This window comes from Mustelus asterias, chromosome 12 (assembly GCF_964213995.1).
Source record: "Mustelus asterias chromosome 12, sMusAst1.hap1.1, whole genome shotgun sequence".
In the NCBI taxonomy this organism is placed as follows: Eukaryota; Metazoa; Chordata; class Chondrichthyes; order Carcharhiniformes; family Triakidae; genus Mustelus; species Mustelus asterias.
Genome location: NC_135812.1, coordinates 17,792,291 through 17,812,587, shown reverse-complemented (window position 1 = coordinate 17,812,587; position 20,297 = coordinate 17,792,291). Strand labels below are relative to the sequence as shown.

Below are 20,297 nucleotides of genomic sequence, written 5' to 3'. Positions count from 1 at the left end.
AGGAGACCGACGCAGACACGGGGTGAACGTGCAGACTCCGCACAAATAGTGAGTGACCTGAAGCTGGAATTGAACCCGGGTCTCTGGCACTGTGAGGCAGCAGTGCTAACCACTGTGTCACCGTGCCACCACTCGTCACTTCCTGCTCAAAGATAGTTGCAAACACTTCAGCATTGTCTTTTTCACTGATGTACTTCGTTGAGGATAGAGATATTTGTGGAGCCTCCTCCAGTTAGTTATTTAATTATCCACCACCATTCACGACTGGATGTAGCAAGAATGTAGAGCTTAGATCTGATCTGTTGGCTGTGGGATCCCTAAGCTCCATCTTCCCATTTTGTAAAGGAGCTCTTCACTTTAACTACTTAGCATTTTGGGAATAGTGGCCTGAATATGTTTTGGAGTGAGGAGAGGAAGTAGGTAGATAGATGTAGTCTTCAAAATAAAATGGTCATCTGGTTGTAAGCTCAGAAAACAAGGCTTTACTGTTTTCAAGTAAAGAATTCTGGACCATTTGATACTGATAAAAGTAAATTCTAAAATTTTAATTATTCCTGGAAAAATAATTCTTGTATCATACAGCAATATCACGAACATTTACTTGAAGCTGTTTTCTCTTAGTCACTAAGTGATTTGATGCGACATGACATCCCACGACCAATCTTGTGGACTTGACATACTTTGCTGCCCAAGTTTGCATAAATAATTCCCAGTGTCTTTAAGTGTCTAGTTCTTTTAACCCAGATCCGAGCAACTCAATCACTGCCCCCCCCCCTTCACCAACGTTTAAGGAAATAATTGACTTTCACTCTTGACAACTGCCTGTACAAGATAAATGAAAGCTGCAGAACTTTTTTGGGCTTTTCACTACCAATAGATTTGCAGCTCTTAAACCTGGCCGATGAACTTCCAGGGCACAATGTCTCGTGGCTGACACGAGCCAACATTTGTGTAATGCTGCGTTAAACTGATAAAGCACTACATGTTTAAATGTACTCCCAGTACCATTTCTAATTCGGTTTGTATCAATACAAAAGCCAGTAATACTCTACAATACTCAGCCTGTATTAAATATAAATACGACTGTACGCCTATTAGTATAAATATTTTACTAGGCAGTAAGAACTCCACAAAATTAGTCCCACACCACTGCAGCTTTCAATTTAGCCCTTCACACAACAATAATACAAAAATAATTCACTCTACAAATATAAATGATTTGCAGTGTTCATAATGATGTGGCAGCACTCTCTCTTTGTGCTTGATAGGTAATTTAGTTTTTGCGTTCTCAGTGGAACCTGTGCAGCGTTTGGTTTGAAAAGCCCGTTTGCTGGAGATTTCTTTTCTCTCTGTCGGGAGAGCGACATGGTGCTTATTTTTTCGAGTGTGTAATGAAAGTTGGCCAACTGCCAAATATGACATTCAGGCTGCCACTTTCTTCTTCTTGGATAATTGCATTTGATCCGGTTATTCTGTCACACTCTGACGCAACAGCCAGTTATTTCGAGTTTGAAACTGAAGTCCTAAATATATCCTTTTAAGAATATTATAGAATCCCGACAGTGCAGAAGGAGGCCATTCGGCCCATCGAGCCTGCACTACCAACAATTCCACCCAGGCCCTATCCCCGTAACCGCACGCATTTGCCCTGCTAATCCCTCTGACAGTAACTGGCAATTTAGCATAGCCAATCAACCTAACCCGCACATTTTTAGACAAGACTAGGTGGTGCAGTTGGCTCAGTTGTTAATCTTTGAAAGTCAAACACGCGCGCGCCCACGCACGCGCACACACCCGTTGCTGCAACAGTTTCTGCTCCATGGCTAACTTTCAATTTTTTTAAAAATTAACTGTTCTCAAGGTTGTCAGGCTTTGAAACAAACAGCAATGGATTGTGCATTACTGTCCTGCAGGCCTCTTCCCCCAGCTCTCACAACTAATGGAACCAACTGCACAGAAACTGGTTGTAGCTGTCTTAATTCTGGAAAGGAACCTCTTCCCACCTCACTGCCAAATGCCACTATCCATAGAACCATAGAAAATTACAGCTCAGAAACAGGCCTTTTGGCCCTTCTTGTCTGTGCCGAACCATTTTTTGCCTCGTCCCACTGACCTGCACTTGGACCATATCCCTCCACACCCCTCTCATCCATGAACCCGTCCAAGTTTTTCTTAAATGTTAAAGCATTTACCACTTTATCCGGCAGCTCATTCCACACTCCCACCACTCTCTGCGTGAAGAAGCCCCCCCCTAATATTCCCTTTAAACTTTTCTCCTTTCACCCTTAACCCATGCCCTCGGGGTTTTTTTCTCCCCTAGCCTCAGTGGAAAAAGCCTGCTTGCATTCACTCTATACCCATCAAAATCTTATACACCTCTATCAAATCTCCCCTCATTCTTCTACGCTCCAGGGAATAAAGTCCCAACCTATTCAATCTCTCTCTCTAACTCAGCTTCTCAAGTCCCAGCAACATCCTTGTGAACCTTCTCTGCACTTTTTCAACCTTATTTACATCCTTCCTGTAACTAGGTGACCAAAACTGTACACAATACTCTAAATTCGGCCTCACCAATGCCTTATATAACCTTATCATAACACTCCAACTTTTATACTCGATACTCCGATTTATAAAGGCCAATGTACCAAAGGCACTCTTTACGACCCTATCCACCTGTGACGTCACTTTTAGGGAATTCTGTACCTGTATTCCCAGATCCCTCTGTTCAACTGCACTCTTCAGAGTCCTACCATTTACCCTGTACGTTCTACTTTGGTTTGTCCTTCCAAAGTGCAATATCTCACACTTGTCTGCGTTAAATTCCATTTGCCATTTTTCAGCCCATTTTTCTAGTTGGTCCAAATCCCTCTGCAAGCTTTGAAAACCTTCCTCACTGTCCACTACACCTCCAATCTTCGTATCATCAGCAAATTTGCAGATCCAATTTACCACATTATCATCCAGATCATTGATTATAGATGACAAACAACAATGGACCCAACACCGATCCCTGCGGCACACCACTAGTCACAGGCCTCCACTCAGAGAAGCAATCCTCCACAACCACTCTCTGGCTTCTTCCATTGAGCCAGTGTCTCATCCAAATTACTACCTCCCCATGTATACCCAGCGACTGAACCTTCCCAACTAACCTCCCATGAGGGACCTTGTCAAAGGTCCCTTTTACCTTGTGCGACTCCAGTTGTATTGGAACCAAATAAAGTGATATTCTGTGCTGAACCTGATGACACCACTTTGACAGCTCAATCTTATTGTCTTAAGTATTGGGAAGTTTTAACGTTCTTCCAAATGAGGGGCCCTCAAGTATGCTGTGGATTGCAGTTGCAAATGATGGAGAGTCTTTGACACTGCTGGTTCAGAAGGGGGTATGATTTGAAGTCTGCTATAAACAGCATTATAATCCTATGTCGACCACTTCATGGGTATGTTTAAACTCTGCAGGTAGTAATTGTGTAAATTTGTGCTTTGTAATATTACAGTGAAATCTCGGGCTATGAAACAGAACACTGCTAATCTCCTCCACTGCTCAGATCTCCATAATGAAATCTGACAATAATATGATTTGCATGTTAAAGTAATTGTGTCACAAATCTTTAGGTAAAATGTATAATTTCTGGGCCATCTTCTTCACTTTTTCCCCAGTGTTGCTGGGTTTTTTTTTGCAGCGATATGGTTCCACCTCTGCACTGCAGTAAGTGTCTGAGGCTGGGCCGCAGTCTTTGAATGTAATGGAGCAGGAGCCCCGATGAATATCTTTGGTAGCGTTAGTCACTGTTGTCACTTGGAAGAACTTCATAGGGTGAAACTAATTTCTTTTTATGTGGTGGCCTTTTCTTCCTCCTCTTGCCATACTTGCTGAGTCTCCTCTTTATGACGTCTAAAAGAGTCCAAAAGAAACAAAATAGGTTTTAATATAATTAGTAGAACATTTAAAAGCTGCACACCTTGTGATGCAATGGGTCACTGGGGTGGGGCACGGATTAAATGGATTTTCAACCCAGTCGGTCACAACAGACTAATTGCACTGAATTTCTTGAAGGAAATTGCTGACTGCTAAAGTTGATGCAGCCTATTGGGACGTGGTGGTGGAGCGTGGCGACTTCTTGCAAGCTGTGCCCAGCTTACCTTCTAATTCTATCTTTTACTCTCATTCTATGCTTCTAAAACTTTATTCTAACTCTTTTAAACTCTCTAACAATGCTTTAATGCAATATCTTACAGATCTGGGCGGCACGGTAGCACAGCGGTTAGCACTGTTGCTTCACAGCTCCAGGGACCTGGGTTCGATTCCCTTGCTTGGGTCACTGTCTGTGTGGAGCTTGCACATTCTCCTCGTGTCTGCATGGGTTTCCTCCAGGTGCTCTGGTTTCCTCCCATAGTCCAAAGATGTGCGGGGTTAGGTCGATTGCCCATGCTAAAATTGCCCCTTAGTGTCCTGAGATGCATAGGTTAGAGGGATTAGCGGGTAGATATGGGGGTAGGGCCTGGGTGGGATTGTGGTTGGTGCAGACTCGATGGGCCCAATGGCCTCTTTCTGCACTGTAGGGTTTCTATGATTCTATGATCTGGCGATCCTTAGGACCCTGGAGAACAGCTTCTCCCCTGTGCTGTCAGACTTTTGAATGGACTTACTGGGCATTAAGTTGATCTTTCTCTACACCCTAGCTATGACTGTAACACTACATTCTGCACTCTCTCCTTTCCTTCTCTATGAATGGTATGCTTTGTATAGAGTGCAAGAAACAATACTTTGCGTCAGTATTCACCAAAGAGAAGGACTTGATGGATGATGAGTCTGGGAAAGGATATGTAGATTGTTTGAGTCATGTTGAGATCAAAAAGGAGGTATTGGGGTTCTTGAGAAACATTAAGGTAGACAAGTCCTCAGGGCCTGATGGGATTATACCCCAGAATACTGAGAGAGGCAAGGGAGGAAATTGCTGGGGCCTTGAGAGAAATCTTGTATCCTCACTGGCTACAGGTCATTAACTATGAGGAGATGTTGGAGAAACTTGATTTGTATCCTCACTGGCTACAGGGGAGGGTCCCAGAGGATTGGAGAATAGCCAATGTTGTTCCTTTGTTTAAGAAGGGTAGCAAGAATAATCCAGGTAATTATAGGCTGGTGAACCTTACATCAAGACAAAACATGTGGTCATCTCTGGTACGTTACCGGTGCCACGTGATAGCGAGTTGAGGAACAGGGAGAGAATGCAGTTAAACATGTAGTTGCAGGGATGGTGTAGGAGGGAGGGTTTCAGATACGTGGATAATTGGAACACATTCTGGGGAAGGTGGGACCTGTACAAACAGGTTGGGGTGCACCTGAACCAGAGGAGCACCAATATCCTGAGAGGGAAATTTGATACGGCTCCATCAGCAAGTAGATCAAACAATTTTTGAAAAGACATTTTCATCTCATTATTGCTAATGACCAGCACATCTACAAAAATGAATTAATCTACAGTATAATTGTTCAGTGAACATTATTTTGAGAATAGTTAAATAAGGGGAATCACTGATTCAATTCAAAGTTTTAAGTAAATGTTGCTTCATTTGTGCTATTTTGTTTCACAATCTACTAGTTGATCTGACATAAGACAACTGCTTTTGTTTGACTTCTTCAGCATGAGACTGTTTAACCAGTATTTGCCTACATAATGCCTCGTCCGCCCGCCTCTGGAATCGGTAGGGCGTGCCGGTAAAATTCCGGCCTCAGTGTCCCAAAATGTATAGGTTGGATGGATTAGCCATGGTAAAGGTGTGGGATTATGGGGGCAAGATGGGGGAAAAGAGGGCCTGGATAAGACACTCTGTCGGAAAGTGGGCTGAATGGCCTCCTTCTGCACTGTCGGGATTGTATGTTTCTATGAACTTGTGGCTGTGACACCTTGAACAGTGGGATATAATCACCCCTTATTTGCTGTTATGTAAATTTGCTTCATCCTCAAATGCACTGATCAGTAAAAGGTCATGATGAGGTGGAGGATTCTCTCACTTCCTTTCTTGCATATTAATCAGAGATCATCCAACCATTAGATAATCTATCCCAGAAGTTACTCGACTCGAGTGGTAAATAAATGCAAATATTTTGTAAAACATGCATTCGACCCACTGGTTTCCACTGCATCAGTTAGTTTCAAAGGAGGGCTTTTGTCACATTGAAGTTTGTGAGATCTTGCTTCAGAATAATTGCCTTTCACCCTGCTGCTTCTCAAGAATCTACCTCGCTCTGCCTTAACATGTTCAAAGACTCTGCTTCCATCGCCTTTTGAGGATGGGAGTTCCAGAGACTTATGACCCTCAGAATAAAATTCACCTCATCTACCTGAAAGGAACAACCCCTTATTTACAGTGACGCCTAGATTCGAGATTCTCCCACTATAGGAAACATTCTCGCAACATATTTAATAAGATCATGGCAGGTCTGCTTTTAACTTCAACCCCACATTCCTGCCTACCCCCAATAACCTTTCACCGAACCGCTCTCTCTTGCTCTCCCTCCCTCCCTCTTCTCCCCCCGCCAGGTTAATCAAGAATCTATCTAGCTCGGCCTTAAAAATATTCAATGATTCTGCTTCCACTGCCTGTTGAGGAAGAGAGTTCCAGTCACGATCCTCTTGAGAGAAAACATTTCTCCTCATCCGCCCTATCAAGACGCCTCAGGATCTTAAAGCATTCGCTCTAGTCCACAACAGTAGCAAAGCCAGCAAGAGAGTTGGATGGATGGCACAGTGGCTAGCACTGCTGCCTCACAGCGCCAGGGACCCGGGTTCAATTCCGGCCTTGGGTTACTGTCTGTGTGGAGTTTGTACATTCTCCCCATGTCGGTGTGGGTTTCCAAAGATGTGTGAGTTTCGTTGATAAACTGACCCTTCGTGTCGGGGGATTAGCAGGGTAAATATGTGGGGTTACGGGAATAGGGTGGGATTATGGTTAGTGCAGACTTAAATGGCCTCCTCCTGCACTGTAGGGATTCTGTGGATTCCATGGCTGTGGGGGTATAAGATTTTTGGGACAGAGCGGATGGCCATGTTCAGACCACTAGTTTCTTGATTGAGGAATTTACCCTTATCCAAGACAAAACGTGGAATAACTAGCATATGGAATCCTGTGTTTCATCGCTAGAGGAATCGAGTATAACAGGAGGAAAGTTATGCTGAACCTTTATAATGTTCTGGTCAGGCCATGCACTGCATTCAGTTCTGGTCACCACTATCGGAAGCATTGGCAAATCCTTGGTGGTAGAGAAGAATTTATCGGAATGGGTTCCAGATGTGAGGGAATTTAGATACAAGCTTAGGACGGAGTGGCGAAGAGTGAACAAACCTTGAAGCAAAGAAGATTGAGAGGAGATTTGTTGGAGGGGTACAAAATTATGGCACGTTTAGATAAGGTAGATAAGAAAAGCTTATCGTACGAGGGTTAAGGAGCTTTAAGGATTCGTGCAAGAGGTAAAGGGATGATGTGAGGAAGAAATTATTTTAGTGTCATGAAAGCAGAGGTGGTCTATATTTGTTTTATTAAATAGTAGAAATAAGGCATAGATTTAAATGGGTTTAAATTAGTGGATTTGTGTAGGAAAGGGTAAAAATCTGTTAGATTCATATTAAACAAAGGTGTTTGCATGTATGGGGTTTTGGTCAGGTCCAACTATGTTTGTCTTGTTCTTAGAGAGGTTTATGGCGTGAAAGCTTGGAGAAGGGAAGAATTGTTGCTTAGCAACCAGGGGCACCTTTAGGAACAAGAGTTTTTTGAGTTTAGTTTTTTTAACTGGAAGCCAAAATAAAAGGAACTTCACAGCTAAAGAGGAAACATCTCTTTCAGCTCTGCTAAAAGAAAAGCCATTCAATAGAATAAAGGGGCAAAGGAAGCAAGAGCCAGGAATCTAAAGAGCATCTCATCAAAGAAACTAGAGAAATGAGAAGTTTCCATAAAATCTGAAACGAACAGAACAGAGGGGAAAATGGACACTGTCCGGCGAAGACAGATGGAGCGGAGGAGCAGTTGGCTAGTGAGAAGCCAGAAAGATATCTGACGTGGTTCTAAGGTTTGTGATATCTTGCTACAGCTTGTGAGACATTGGCTGGATCTCAAGAATTGGTGTAAAAGCTTTCGAGACAAAGGAATCCTGAAAGAAGTGTTGAAAAACCTGGAGGCGGATCCTTGTTAAAACAGTGGAGAAGAAGCTTTGTTTGAAAGGATAGTTGGAAAAACCAGAGGTGAATTTTTGATGAAAATGGCTGATGCAATGCATTGTTTGAAAGAAGATTTTAAAGCGTGTTGTTTTGGGAGTAGAATTCTGAAACACTAATGTGACAATCATCTGGGGGGAATTGAAGGAGTAATCCATGGAAGATTGATCGAGTGGCGTTTGCCATTTGGTTTCAGAGAGAGGTGTTTTCCTTGAAATCTGTGTATATTTGTGAAGAAATAGGGGATTGAAGGAGTACTGTTTATAATAATCAAACATTTAATGTTTAAGAAATGTTCTTTTCTCTTGTTGTTAAAAAACCAATTAGCAGTTCTGAGACTCTGTTCCTCTAAAATAAAGTTACGGCCTTCTGAACCAGGGTTCCATTCTGGAACTTTCCCATCCGGTAGTAACACCAGTTGGGGTCAGAAGAACAGCGAGTGGTAAATAACCTGGTGAAAGCTGAGGCAATCAATGGTTTCAAAAGGAAATTGGATGGCCATTTGAGGGAAATAAACTTGTGGAGCAACAGGCCCGACCAGATTGACCTTGAGAGAGTGTGGACATGAACTCAGTGAATGATTGACCTCATTCTGTGTGCTAAGTAGCCTTGGTGACCCAATTAGAATGATATTTAGTTAGGGTGTTTCAGTTTCCTTGAGCTCAAATCCTAATTTTTAAAAATTCATCCTTGGGACATCGGCATCGCTGGCTGGCCAGCATTTATTGCCCATCCCTAGTTGCCCTTGAGAAGGTGATGGTGGCTGCCTTCTTGACAACTGAGTGCCATGCCAAGCCATTTCAGAGGGAAGTTGGGAGTCAACCACATTGCTGTGGCTCTGGAGTCATATGTAGGCCAGACCAGGTAAGGATGGCAGATTTCCTTCCCTAAAGGACATTAGTGAACCAGATGGGTTTTTTCGGCAATGGCTTCATGGTCATCAGTAGGTTCTTAATTCCAGATATATTTTATTGAATTCAAATTCCAGCATCTGCTGTGGCGGGATTCGAACCCGGGTCCCTGGAACATTAGCTGCGTTTCTGGATTAGCCTAGCAATAATGCCACTAGGCCATCGCCTCCCCGTCACTAGTACTCTATTTTTTCCAAAAGCGCATTGGTGACGATAAATTTCGCTAAACACATCTTAATCATTCTAACTATTTCTCAGAAGGGATGTGCAGACCTGGGCTTCTTGCTGCCCCTATAAACATGCCCATTATTTCCCATTCTATGTAACTGTTTCACTGGCTGCTCTTCTGGCTAGATGTCACGTGTGACTGATGGCCAGTAGGTTAGCGTTGGCTAATTCACTCTTAGCGGAAGACCCCAACACACTGCCATTTACTGTGGAAACAGCTCAAACTGGGATAGTGCTATCAGAGGCAGGAGCTGCAGAATTTACCATCTCCAGACATTGCATCTTTTTTAAAAAAAAAAATCGCCTCTCCACCAAGTGTTTCACGTTCTAAATTTGCGGATAGGAAACATTTTTTAAAATATATAGTTTCACCTGCCTGCGACATTCTCTTGCCAATCTGTGCTTGGGACCGGTGCCCAGTACAAACTGTCACTCTTTATGAATTTTCTGTACAGCCTCGTGTACAACACTGCCAGGGTCAGGAACACAAAGAGAAATGCGAGTGCAGCAGCAGCCCAGGCCGCTTCCTCTGTCCGCGGTGTGGGGATATACAGCATCCTGTCTTCAACACGGTGCTGGCTTTTCCCAAGAGCCCCCCCCGCCTTCAAGTTATTGGAATCTGCACCATTGGACACCAACTGAGTTGCCCCATCTTCACATTTACACTTCACGCTCCCAGAATCTACAGCTGCAGTTTCATTCTCAGCGTCCCGAGCGTTCGGGGTCATGGTCTCATTTGCCTTTGAGGTATTGGTTTCCTCCACCTTGACTTTTTGAACTGTTTTGTCCCTGCCCGTCTCTCTATCCTCATTCTTCTGAGGTCCAATGTCATTTTTGGAAGATATTTCTGAAGGATGCACTGGCTGCGGAACTTTTACGTTTTTCCCACTTAATTTCTTCCCATTCTGAAGTATCTGACTGGTGTCCCCAGTGAGACCTTGACTGTCTGCAACATGGTTGATATCAGTAATGATTTTAACTATCTGCTGTTCTTTAATGGCAGGGTTCACGGCCATTTGGTTGGTAGCTTTGCCAGAGATACTTTCACCACTTTTAATTGAGGAATTATCTTCGCTATTAGCCCGCTGAGCCTTCACTTGCGAATCCAATGAAGAATCTGAAGCGTTGTGGGTTTGTTGGCGCGGAAGAGAATTAGTCAAGTCGTCCATTTTCAACTGCTTGTCAGCACTGCCGGCCAAGCCCTGTGGGTGGGCTTCACTTACTGGAAGCTCTTTTAACGTCGGTGTTGTGACTTCTTTCGAAAATGTGGACCCCAATCCATCTCTCTTTCCGCCCCGTTCGCCTCCAATTTCAGAGTCCCCCTCCTGGTTTTCACGAGTCCCGCTCGCCATCCCCTTCTTAGGATCGTGAGCAATTGCTGCCGGCACATTGGGTTGACTCCTTACCACTTCTGCATGGACAAGGGAAGCGTTCTCTGCAGAACCCTCATCTCGCTTCTGCACAGGTGACCTGGAAAAGGAAGTCGCCCCTTCGACCTTTCGGCTGCTTTGTGGAAGGTCTCTGATCCCCGAGTTTCTCCTTCTCCTCCTCGAAAGCCCTTTGCTGATCCTGCTCACTCCAACTTTATTCCATTTTCCCATTGCTGACTGGAGCTCACTTTTCCTAAAGTGGCGTTGCAGTTCCTGCCAAAGCAAACGGCAATGTTATACATTTCAGTATTGCTTATTTTACAGTTTCTCATTCAGAAGGAGAACATTACATGTATTTAACTCCTACATTTGTGAATGAAAGAACAAGCTTACATTTTACACATTGCCTTTCACAGCACAAGTATGTCCCAAAGCGTTTCAAAGGTGTTTAAACAGTCCTGATTGCCAATGCACAGCAAGTAGACCCCCTAATCTACCTCCACCTGATATATTCATGCTTTCAAATATCATCACAGTGGCAGTGAGAATTCTGGCTAACGTCTCCCACGCTGATGTCCAGGTTACCTAGAAATCATAGAAACCCTACAGTACAGAAGGAGGCCATTCAGCCCATCGAGTCTGCACCGACCACAATCCCACCCAGGCCCTACCCCCATATCCCTACATATTTACCCACTAATCCCTCTAATCTACGCATCTCAGGACACTAGGGGCAATTGTTAGCATGGTCAATCAACCTAACCCGCACATCTTTGGACCGTGGGAGGAAACCGGAGCACCAGGAGGAAACCCACGCAGACACGAGGAGAATGTGCAAACTCCACACAGACAGTGACCCGAGCCGGGAATCGAACCCAGGTCCCTGGAGCTGTGAAGCAGCAGTGCTACCGTGCCACCCTGGGGCCATTTATAGCATCGCGCCTATTGCCTCGATGAATACAGTACATTTATTATTTCATGGGATGCGGGCATCGCTGGCTGGGCCAGCATTTGTTGCCCATCCCTGAGGGCAGTTGAGAGTCAACCACATTGCTGTGGGTCTGGAGTCACATGTAGGTCAGACCGGGTAAGGACGGCAGATTTCCTTCCCTAAAGGACATTGCGAGCCAGATGGGTTTTTACGACAATGGTTTTCATGGTCACCAGTAGACTTTTAATTCCAGATTATTATTGAATTCAAATTTCATCATCTGCCATGGTGGGATTTGAACCCAGAGTCAGAGCATTACACGGGTTCCTCTGGATTACTGGTTCAGCGACAATACCACTGCGCCACTACCTCCCCATGCCTGGGGACTTTGTCCTGTATAGTTTTACACCAGACTCTTGTTTAAAGTGCCTACAGTGGACTCTGTGGGTCTCATGGATTGTTAATTTATTTAAGAGGCAGTATCGATCAATTCTGGTGATTATTTTTTTTAATCCTTCCGCTATATTTTTTTTTAAACTAAGATTCATGTGCAAAAACAACTGAACTGAATTTAAGTAACATTTGTGATTGAGCAATACATTAGATTAGTTATTTTAAAAAATCCAAGGCCTATTATGAATTTTGAGTCCTAACTTGGAGTGAGTCCAGAGTTCATCTTTCATGTAGGCCAGGTGTCCTAGCAACCATGAATAATTAATTTCTACCCTGTCTGTAACAGCAATTCCTTAGCTTATATTAAAAAAAAAGGTCTCATTGCTTAGGTAGCAGAGTGAGTGAAGCAAAGTGATTTCTTCATTAGGGACTTTTAATTTTACTCTTTCAGCAGGAGGTCAATTTACCTTCACTTGGTTTTCAGGACAGGTCACTCGGTCAGTGCTAGTCGACAGCAGCTTTGCTTTCCAGATCAGCAGGTAATCGTAAGCACCATCATCCCTCATTTCCGAGTTACTGGCCCGTTTTACATTCTCCCTCAGCCACGTAACAGCTTCCGCTAGGTTAACCTTTGACATTTCCAGGCTGTTGCCCCATGCAACCAGGGCCAGGGGCTACAAAAGTAGAACAGGAGAATTAAATCCACCCGGCTCGAAGGAGAGAGAGTGTTAAAGAAGGCAGGATTGATTGTGTTAAAAAAAGGAACACTTCTTTATGCCAAAAAAATAACGATGCATTTATTTCCTCTGAATACCAAAAGGAACAGAACAACCTGAGAACTGCACTGTGGAGAGTGGGAAGTTGAATCAATCCCATGGGCGGCACGGTGGCACAGTGGTTAGCACTGCTACCTCACAGCACCAGGGACCCAGGTTCGATTCCTGGCTTGGGTAGTGGAGTTTGCACATTCTCCCCATGTCTGTGTGGGTTTCCTCCGGGGGCTCCGGTTTCCTCCCTCAGTCCGAAAGACATGCAGGTTAGGTTGATTGGCCATGCCAAGTTGCCCCTCAGTGTCAGGGAGACTAACAGAGTAAATATGTGGGGTTAAGGGGATAGGGTCTGGGTGGGAATGTTGTGGGCACAGGCTCAATGGGCCGAATGGTCTCCTTCGGCACCGTAGGGATTCTACATTCTCTTTTTGTTATACTCCAATGCAGTCACAGTTTCTCCTAATGGTACCTGCAGGACGGCACGGTGGCACAGTGGCTAGCACTGCTGCCTCACAGCACCAGGGACCCAGGTTCAATTCCAGCCTTGGGTCACCGTCTGTGTGGAGTTTGCACGTTCTCCCTGTGTCTGAGTGGGTTTCCTCCGGGTGCTCCAGTTTCCTCCCACAGTCCAAAGATGTGTGGGTTAGGTGGATTGGCCATGCTAAATTGTCCCTTAGTGTCAGGGCAACTAGCTAGGGTAAATGCATGGGGTAATGGGACAAGGCCTGGTTGGGATTGTGGTCGGTGCAGACACGATGGGCCAAATGGCCTCCTTCTGCACTGTAGGATTCTATGATCCTATGAATTACAAGATGTCTTCATGTTGTTAGTCATAGTTGAGAATGTTTGGCTGCTTTCAAACTCATGGGGCTGGAGTTGGACTGACTCCAGAGATTTTTGAGAAAAGGTGGGCAGGACCCAGACGTGGATGGCCCGCCCCTATTCGTGACACATCCCATTTTGCCTCAGGGGCATGCATCACATGGCTGGGGAACCCAAACTCCTTGAAATCAATGCTGAGTTCAAACAGGGTCCCCTTTTCGCTGTTCCAAGGGCCTTAAATCTGTCACAAATTTATAGAGGAGAGTAAATGAAGGGGAGATAATGCCCGTTTAAAGATCATGATCTGTAACCTTGTGAATCCTCAGGAATAAAGCAGGCTGAAGCTGTCAGTTAAAGTGAAAAAAAAAGCCAGGTCTTCTGGTATGTGGCTAGAAAAAGACATTACCATCTGTTCCTGCAGTTTCAATAGAGTTCTTTGTTGATATTCCCCAAGGATTGTTACTACACCCAAGGTCATTATGAATGCTTGACTGAGTTTCAGAAGCTTGGAATGCACTTATCTCAGCTGCTGGTGCTGAGCTCACATTTTGATAATTTAAGAGGTTATTAAAGGATTTATCTGTTTTTGATTACGAAATAGAACTGTGGTTACTCAATAGAACTTTTGTTTTTTTTAAAATAACTGATCTGACACTCGAGGGGACTTAAAATCTTTGAATGGGAGTTTTAGTGACAGGTGTGTAGGAATGAGAGCTGTCAGTTTAACTTTTTTTCATCCCCACATGGCTGCTGAGGTCTGCCCATTGTGCATACTGGGTGACTGGCTATGGAGGCAGCCTGATGGTATTTGGGGCATGGGGGGGGTGGGTGTCATGACTTGGCATCCAAGGGTTTGAGGGGTGAAGGTTAGAGGGCCTAACAAATTCTCAAACAACTGGGATGAAGTCTCAGAGGCAAGCTTTCTCGCCAGCCCCCCATGGCTGCCCGCTATCTGATCAACGGGCCGCAATCTATCCCACAAACTCCTACCCGGAACAAAAATGTGTAAAGCAGTCTTGAACCAATGCTTATAGTTAACACTAACACTCTTTAACTAGTTGGTTCAGATCTTTTTGTAGGGCTTTGTTTTCTAAAATTTAAGTAAAAAAGGTAAGGTTAGAAATGTTGCTACAATATAGTCTGTCTCAGTCCCAAAAATCCAGCCCTTAATCTAGAATCTCATAAGAGTCCACAGCACAAAAACAGTGCCCAATTAGTTCACACGGACTACAATGCCTTGTTATAAATTGGTCTCCGATAATTTTTACTCCAAATATATGCAAAATCCAGCTGTCTCCTAGCACTCTTGGCAACTGGCCAGCACAGTAGAGTTCGCTGGTTCTATACAGCTTGATCCTCAGCCCATTGGACCATACAACAATCCACAATTTAAAGTTCAGTGGAGATTGTGCGTGAATATACGGACAGGTCATTGGTAGAAAATCGATCATGTAGCCTCAACGCCGCTTGCAGTGCAGCTTGGGTCACTGTCTGTGCGGAGTCTGCACGTTCTCCCCGTGTCGGCGTGGGTTTCCTCCGGGTGCTCCGGTTTCCTCCCACAGTCCGAAAGGCGTGCTGGTTAGGTGCATCAGCCATGCTAAATTCTCCCTCAGTGTACCCGAAAATGATGTGGAGCCAAACATGATGTGGAGATGCCGGCGTTGGACTGGGATAAGCACAGTAAGAAGTCTCACAACACCAGGTTAAAGTCCAACAGGTTTATTTGGTAGCATGAGCTTTCGGAGCGCCGCTCCTTCATCAGGTGAGTGATGGATGAAGGGGCAGCGCTCTGAAAGCTCGTGCTATCAAATAAACCTTTTGGACTTTAACCCGGTGTTGTGAGACTACTTACTGTACCCAAACAGGCACCGGAGTGTGGCAACTAGGGGATTTTCACAGTGACTTCATTGCAATGTTAACGTAAGCCTACTTGTGACACTAATAAATAAACTTTAAACTTCAGCTGAAGAAGCTGCTTACCCATTGCCGACTGAGATTGAGGTGTGGTGTGATGATGTGCTTGTACATGCATGCTCTCGCCAGCAGGGAGAGCTCCTCCTTCAATCTGGGGTGCACACACGGGTGATAAAGGAAAGCAATGCCACCACGCTAGACAAGGAAAATAAAACTTAAAGACGGCCACAAAAGCAAATTGACTCTAATCAGAGGAAACATTGAACCAAAAATGCAGAATTATGGAGGAGACGGCCTGTGAAAGGGCAGAGAAGCGGTGAGCGAGTCGAAGGAACAGTACTGCTGGGAATGAAACATAGGAGCGGGAGTAGGCAATTTTTAAAAATGTTATTTACTCATTTGGGGGACATGGGCATCGCTGGCTGGCCAGCATTTATTGCCCATCCCTCGTTGCCCGAGGGCAGTTGAGAATCAACCACATTGCTGTGGCTCTGGAGTCACGTGTAGGCCAGACCAGGTAAGGATGGCAGATTCCTTTCACAGGATCACAGAAATCACAGAAACCCTACAGTACAGAAAGAGGCCATTCGGCCCATCGAGTCTGCACCGACCACAATCCCACCCAGGCCCTACCCCCATATCCCTACATATTTTATCCACTAATCCCTCTAATCTACACATCCCAGGACACTAAGGGCAATTTTAGCATGGCCAATCAACCTAACCCGCACATCTTTGGACTGTGGGAGGAAACCGGAGCACCCGGAGGAAACCCACGCAGATACGAGGAGAATGTGCAAACTCCACACAGACAGTGACCCAAGCCGGGAATCGAACCCAGGTCCCTGGAGCTGTGAAGCAGCAGTGCTAACCACTGTGCTACCGTGCCGCCCTAAAGATTCCCTAAAGATATTAGTGAACCAGATGGGTTTTTCCCGACAATGGTTTCATGGTCATCAGTCAATTCTTAATTCCAGATTTTAAAAATTGAATTCCTGTCTGCCGTGGCGGGATTCGAACCCGGGTCCCCAGAACATTAGCTGAGTTTCTGAATTAATAGTCTAGCGATAACACCACTAAGGTCATCAGCCTTCCGAGCCCACCCTGCCAATTAACATGATCATGGCTGATCTTATCCTGGTCTCAGCCCCACTTTCCTGCCTGTTCCCCAAAGCCCTTTCTCCCTCTTTTCATCAGAAACATATATCTATTTCTTCCTTGAATCTGTTGAAAGAGAATTGGAATTGGAAATGAATCTGTTGATTGATTCTGCCTCCAAATGCGGCTGGAGATGAAAGCTCGAGGAGGAGGTTAGGCCTGAAGGAATGTGAGTCAGTTTCCCGGCATGGTACCACCAGGAACAGCAGACCAGTTTATCACCATTCGGGCAGTGCCCTGCCAAATAAACATGGAATAATGAGACAGCCATGTGTTTAATAAACAGCCAGCACAATTGCTGGAAATTAATACCAATAAATTGTTAATATTGCAAACCAATTCGTAAAAGCATCAGGAATGAGGGCATTATGAAATGTTATCACTTTTTTTATTTACATGTAGTTGAATGAAGAGCCTCACCACAATGATGGAAATCACAGTGCAAAATGAAAAGACTCTCCTCACTTTAAAAAAGAACCGACTGCTTCACGTTCTCCCCGTGTCGGCGTGGGTTTCCTCCGGGTGCTCCGGTTCCCTCCCACACTCCAAAGATGTGCAGCTTTGGTGGATTGGCCACGTTAAATTGCCCCTTGGTGTCCCAAGATGGTATAGGTTCGAGGGGGATTAGCCATGGTAAACACGTGGCGTAATGGGGGAGAGGGCCAGGGGAGAGGGCCTGGGTAAGATTCACTGTCAGAGAGTCGGTGCAGACTCGATGGGCCGAATGGCCTCTTCTGCACTGTAGGGATTCTATGACTTAAGTTGTTTAGCTTTTCTAGAATGCGTTTTACACGTGCAGTAAATAAAAGATAGCTAGCCAACATTGTGGCACAGTTACTGCCTTGGCGGGGGCTTTTCATTTGCAGAACTGGTGAACTGTCTATACAGTCTCACCCATACAGATACTCATCATTTCACATGGCTGCCTCACCTCTTTTTATATACTACTGTAGAACCTGACATCTGGTAGTCCATGATTTTCCACTACTCATCTGCTAGAAAACACCATAACTTCCTCATCCCACAGTCACATCCCTCCCATTTGGACACAGTTAATATTCACATGGCTGAAGTTCCATTTAGAACAAAGCAAGCTTAACTATATTAATGAATAATGCAAATACCTGCAGGTTGTGGACCCAGCGCTGGGGAGGGACATACAAGTATTCTCCATACGACGCCCAGGCAGGTCGGTACATGCCACTAGCCAGTTCAAAAAGAAAAACAGAAAGAGTTAAGCAAGCAGCGAGGGGAGTTATCTCCCTCACACACCATTAGCTAGTCTGCTAACACCTGCACACTGTTACAATTCATCCAAAGGAACAGGACTTCACTCAAGTGAGAGAGAGAAACCGTGTCAAAAAACAATCACAATTTATATCAATGACTTGGTTGAAGGGACCAAAGGTGTGGTTGCTAAATTTGTTAATGACACAAAGATAGTGAAAGGGAATGTCACCACAATCCAGTGAAATTTGTACTATGTACCCTCGAGAGAAAGAAAGCTTTTGGAGTTTTAAATTGGCCTTTATTCAAGCTATAGCGAGGAAGTCTGCCTTTCACAAGGTGGTGTACAGACTGGCTGAGTGATACATGGGCATGCACAATTATACCTTTGCTTATCTTGCAAATAATTCACATATACCAAACACAAGTATATATTTGTTCTAATGTCATTGATATCCAATTACAACTAATAGTTCTGATTACTTCATTTATATCAGGTGAATATATTTAACCAGTTACAGCCAATATATACACTTGTCTAATTATACTGATTAATTACTAACAATGTAAACCTACATGGTCACATCATCTAAACATCCACATCTGTTGTTATGGCTACCACCTCGTGATTGTCAGAGTTCTCACTCTCTTATCTCTTGGTCAGCACGGTGGCACAGTGGTTAGCACTGCTGCCTCACAGCACCAGGGACCTGGGTTCGATTCCCGGCCTTGGGTCAATGTCTGTGCGGAGTTTGCACATTAGAACATAGAACATTACAGCGCAGTACAGGCCCTTCGACCCTCGATGTTGCGTCCACCAGTGAAACCAATCTAAAGCCCCTCTAATCTACACTATTCCAATATCATCCATATGTTTATCCAATAACCCTTTGAATGCTCTTAATGTTGACGAGTCCACTACTGCTGCAGGCAGGGCATTCCACGCCCTTACTACTCTCTGAGTAAAGAACCTACCTCTGACATCTGTCCTATATCTATCACCCCTCAATTTAAAGCTACGTCCCCTCGTGTTAGTCATCACCATCTGAGGAAAAAGGCTCTCACTATCCACCCTATCTAATCCTCTGATCATCTTGTATGCCTCTATTAAGTCACCTCTTAACCTTCTTCCTCTCTAACGAAAACAACCTCAAGTCCCTCAGCCTTTCCTCATACAATCTTCCCACCATACCAGGCAACATCCTGGTAAATCTCCTCTGCACCCTTTCCAATGCTTCCACATCTAAATTCTTCCTCATTCTCCCTGTGTCTGCGTGTGTTTCCTCTGGGTGCTCCGGTTTCCTCCCATAGTCCAACGATGTGCGGGTTGGGTGGATTGGCCATGTTAAATTGCCCCTTAGTGTCAGAGGGACCAGCTAAGGTAAATGCATGGGGTTATGGGGATAGGGCCTGGGTGGGATTGTGGCCGGTGCAGACTCGATGGGCTGAATGGGCACTGTAGGGATTCTATGATTGTTTGTGCTGCCCATATGCAAATGCAGGAACTGCATTGAAGCATCTTCTCAGCAGCTTCCCAGGGGACTGTGTAATTCACAAGGGAACTCTACTACATTCAATGATTTTAATCCCTTCAGATAGGTAGGAGAGCAAGTTGTAAAGAGGATCTGACAAAAGGCTTGGATGTTTTGTTTTTCTCTCCGCTGATGCTGCCTCAATATTTTCAGCATGTTCTATTTTTATTTCAGATTTCCAATACATGCATCGTTAAACATCTTGCTGTCAAAATAAATAAAAACTGAGAGATTTGCATTGCTCTTATCAAGATATTTGGACATGATGCCTTATCTCCAAATTTTATTTTCATTCATGGGATGTGGGTGTCACTGGCTGGACCAGCATTTATCGCCCATCCCGGAGGACAGTGAAGAATCAGCCACATTGCTGTGGCTCTGGAGTCACATGTAGGCCAGACCATGTAAGGACAGCAGATTTATGGGATTTATGAGATAGGGCGGCATGGTGGCACAGTGGTTAGCACTGCTGCTTCACAGCGCCCAGGGACCCGGGTTCTCCCCGTGTCTGCGTGGGTTTCCTCCGGGTGCTCCGGTTTCCTCCCACGTTTAGAAAGATGTGCTGGTTAGGTGCAATGACCCAAACAGGCGCCGGACTGTGGCAACTAGAGGAATTTCACAATAACTTCATTGCAGTGTTAATGTAAGCCTTACTTGTGACTAATAAATAAAACTTTTACTTTACTTTAGATTTCCTTCCTAAAGAACATTAGTGAACCTGATGGGTTTTTATGACAATCCACAATGGGTTTTGTGGTCATCAGTAGACTTTTTAATTCTAGATTTTTATTGAATTCAAATGTCACCATCTGCCATGGTGGGATC

General features: G+C 44.6%; 1 protein-coding gene across 2 annotated transcripts in view; it reads right to left on the bottom strand.

The window, feature by feature from the left end:
- Nucleotides 1–1,096: 1,096 nt before the first annotated feature.
- The window catches only part of tp53i13 (tumor protein p53 inducible protein 13), a 35,195-nt gene continuing 15,994 nt past the window's right edge, over nucleotides 1,097–20,297 (bottom strand). Inside the window, exons 5-9 of one of the 2 annotated variants that reach the window (XM_078224855.1) lie at nucleotides 17,838–17,916; nucleotides 15,622–15,750; nucleotides 12,517–12,723; nucleotides 9,728–10,998; nucleotides 1,097–3,898 (exon numbers count right to left, since the gene is read on the bottom strand). In XM_078224855.1, coding sequence (XP_078080981.1) covers nucleotides 3,838–3,898; nucleotides 9,728–10,998; nucleotides 12,517–12,723; nucleotides 15,622–15,750; nucleotides 17,838–17,916 — 1,747 coding nt within the window. In that variant the 3' untranslated portion in view covers nucleotides 1,097–3,837. The remainder of the gene's footprint in view (nucleotides 3,899–9,727; nucleotides 10,999–12,516; nucleotides 12,724–15,621; nucleotides 15,751–17,837; nucleotides 17,917–20,297) is intronic. The other variant, XM_078224854.1, reaches the window with a different exon arrangement.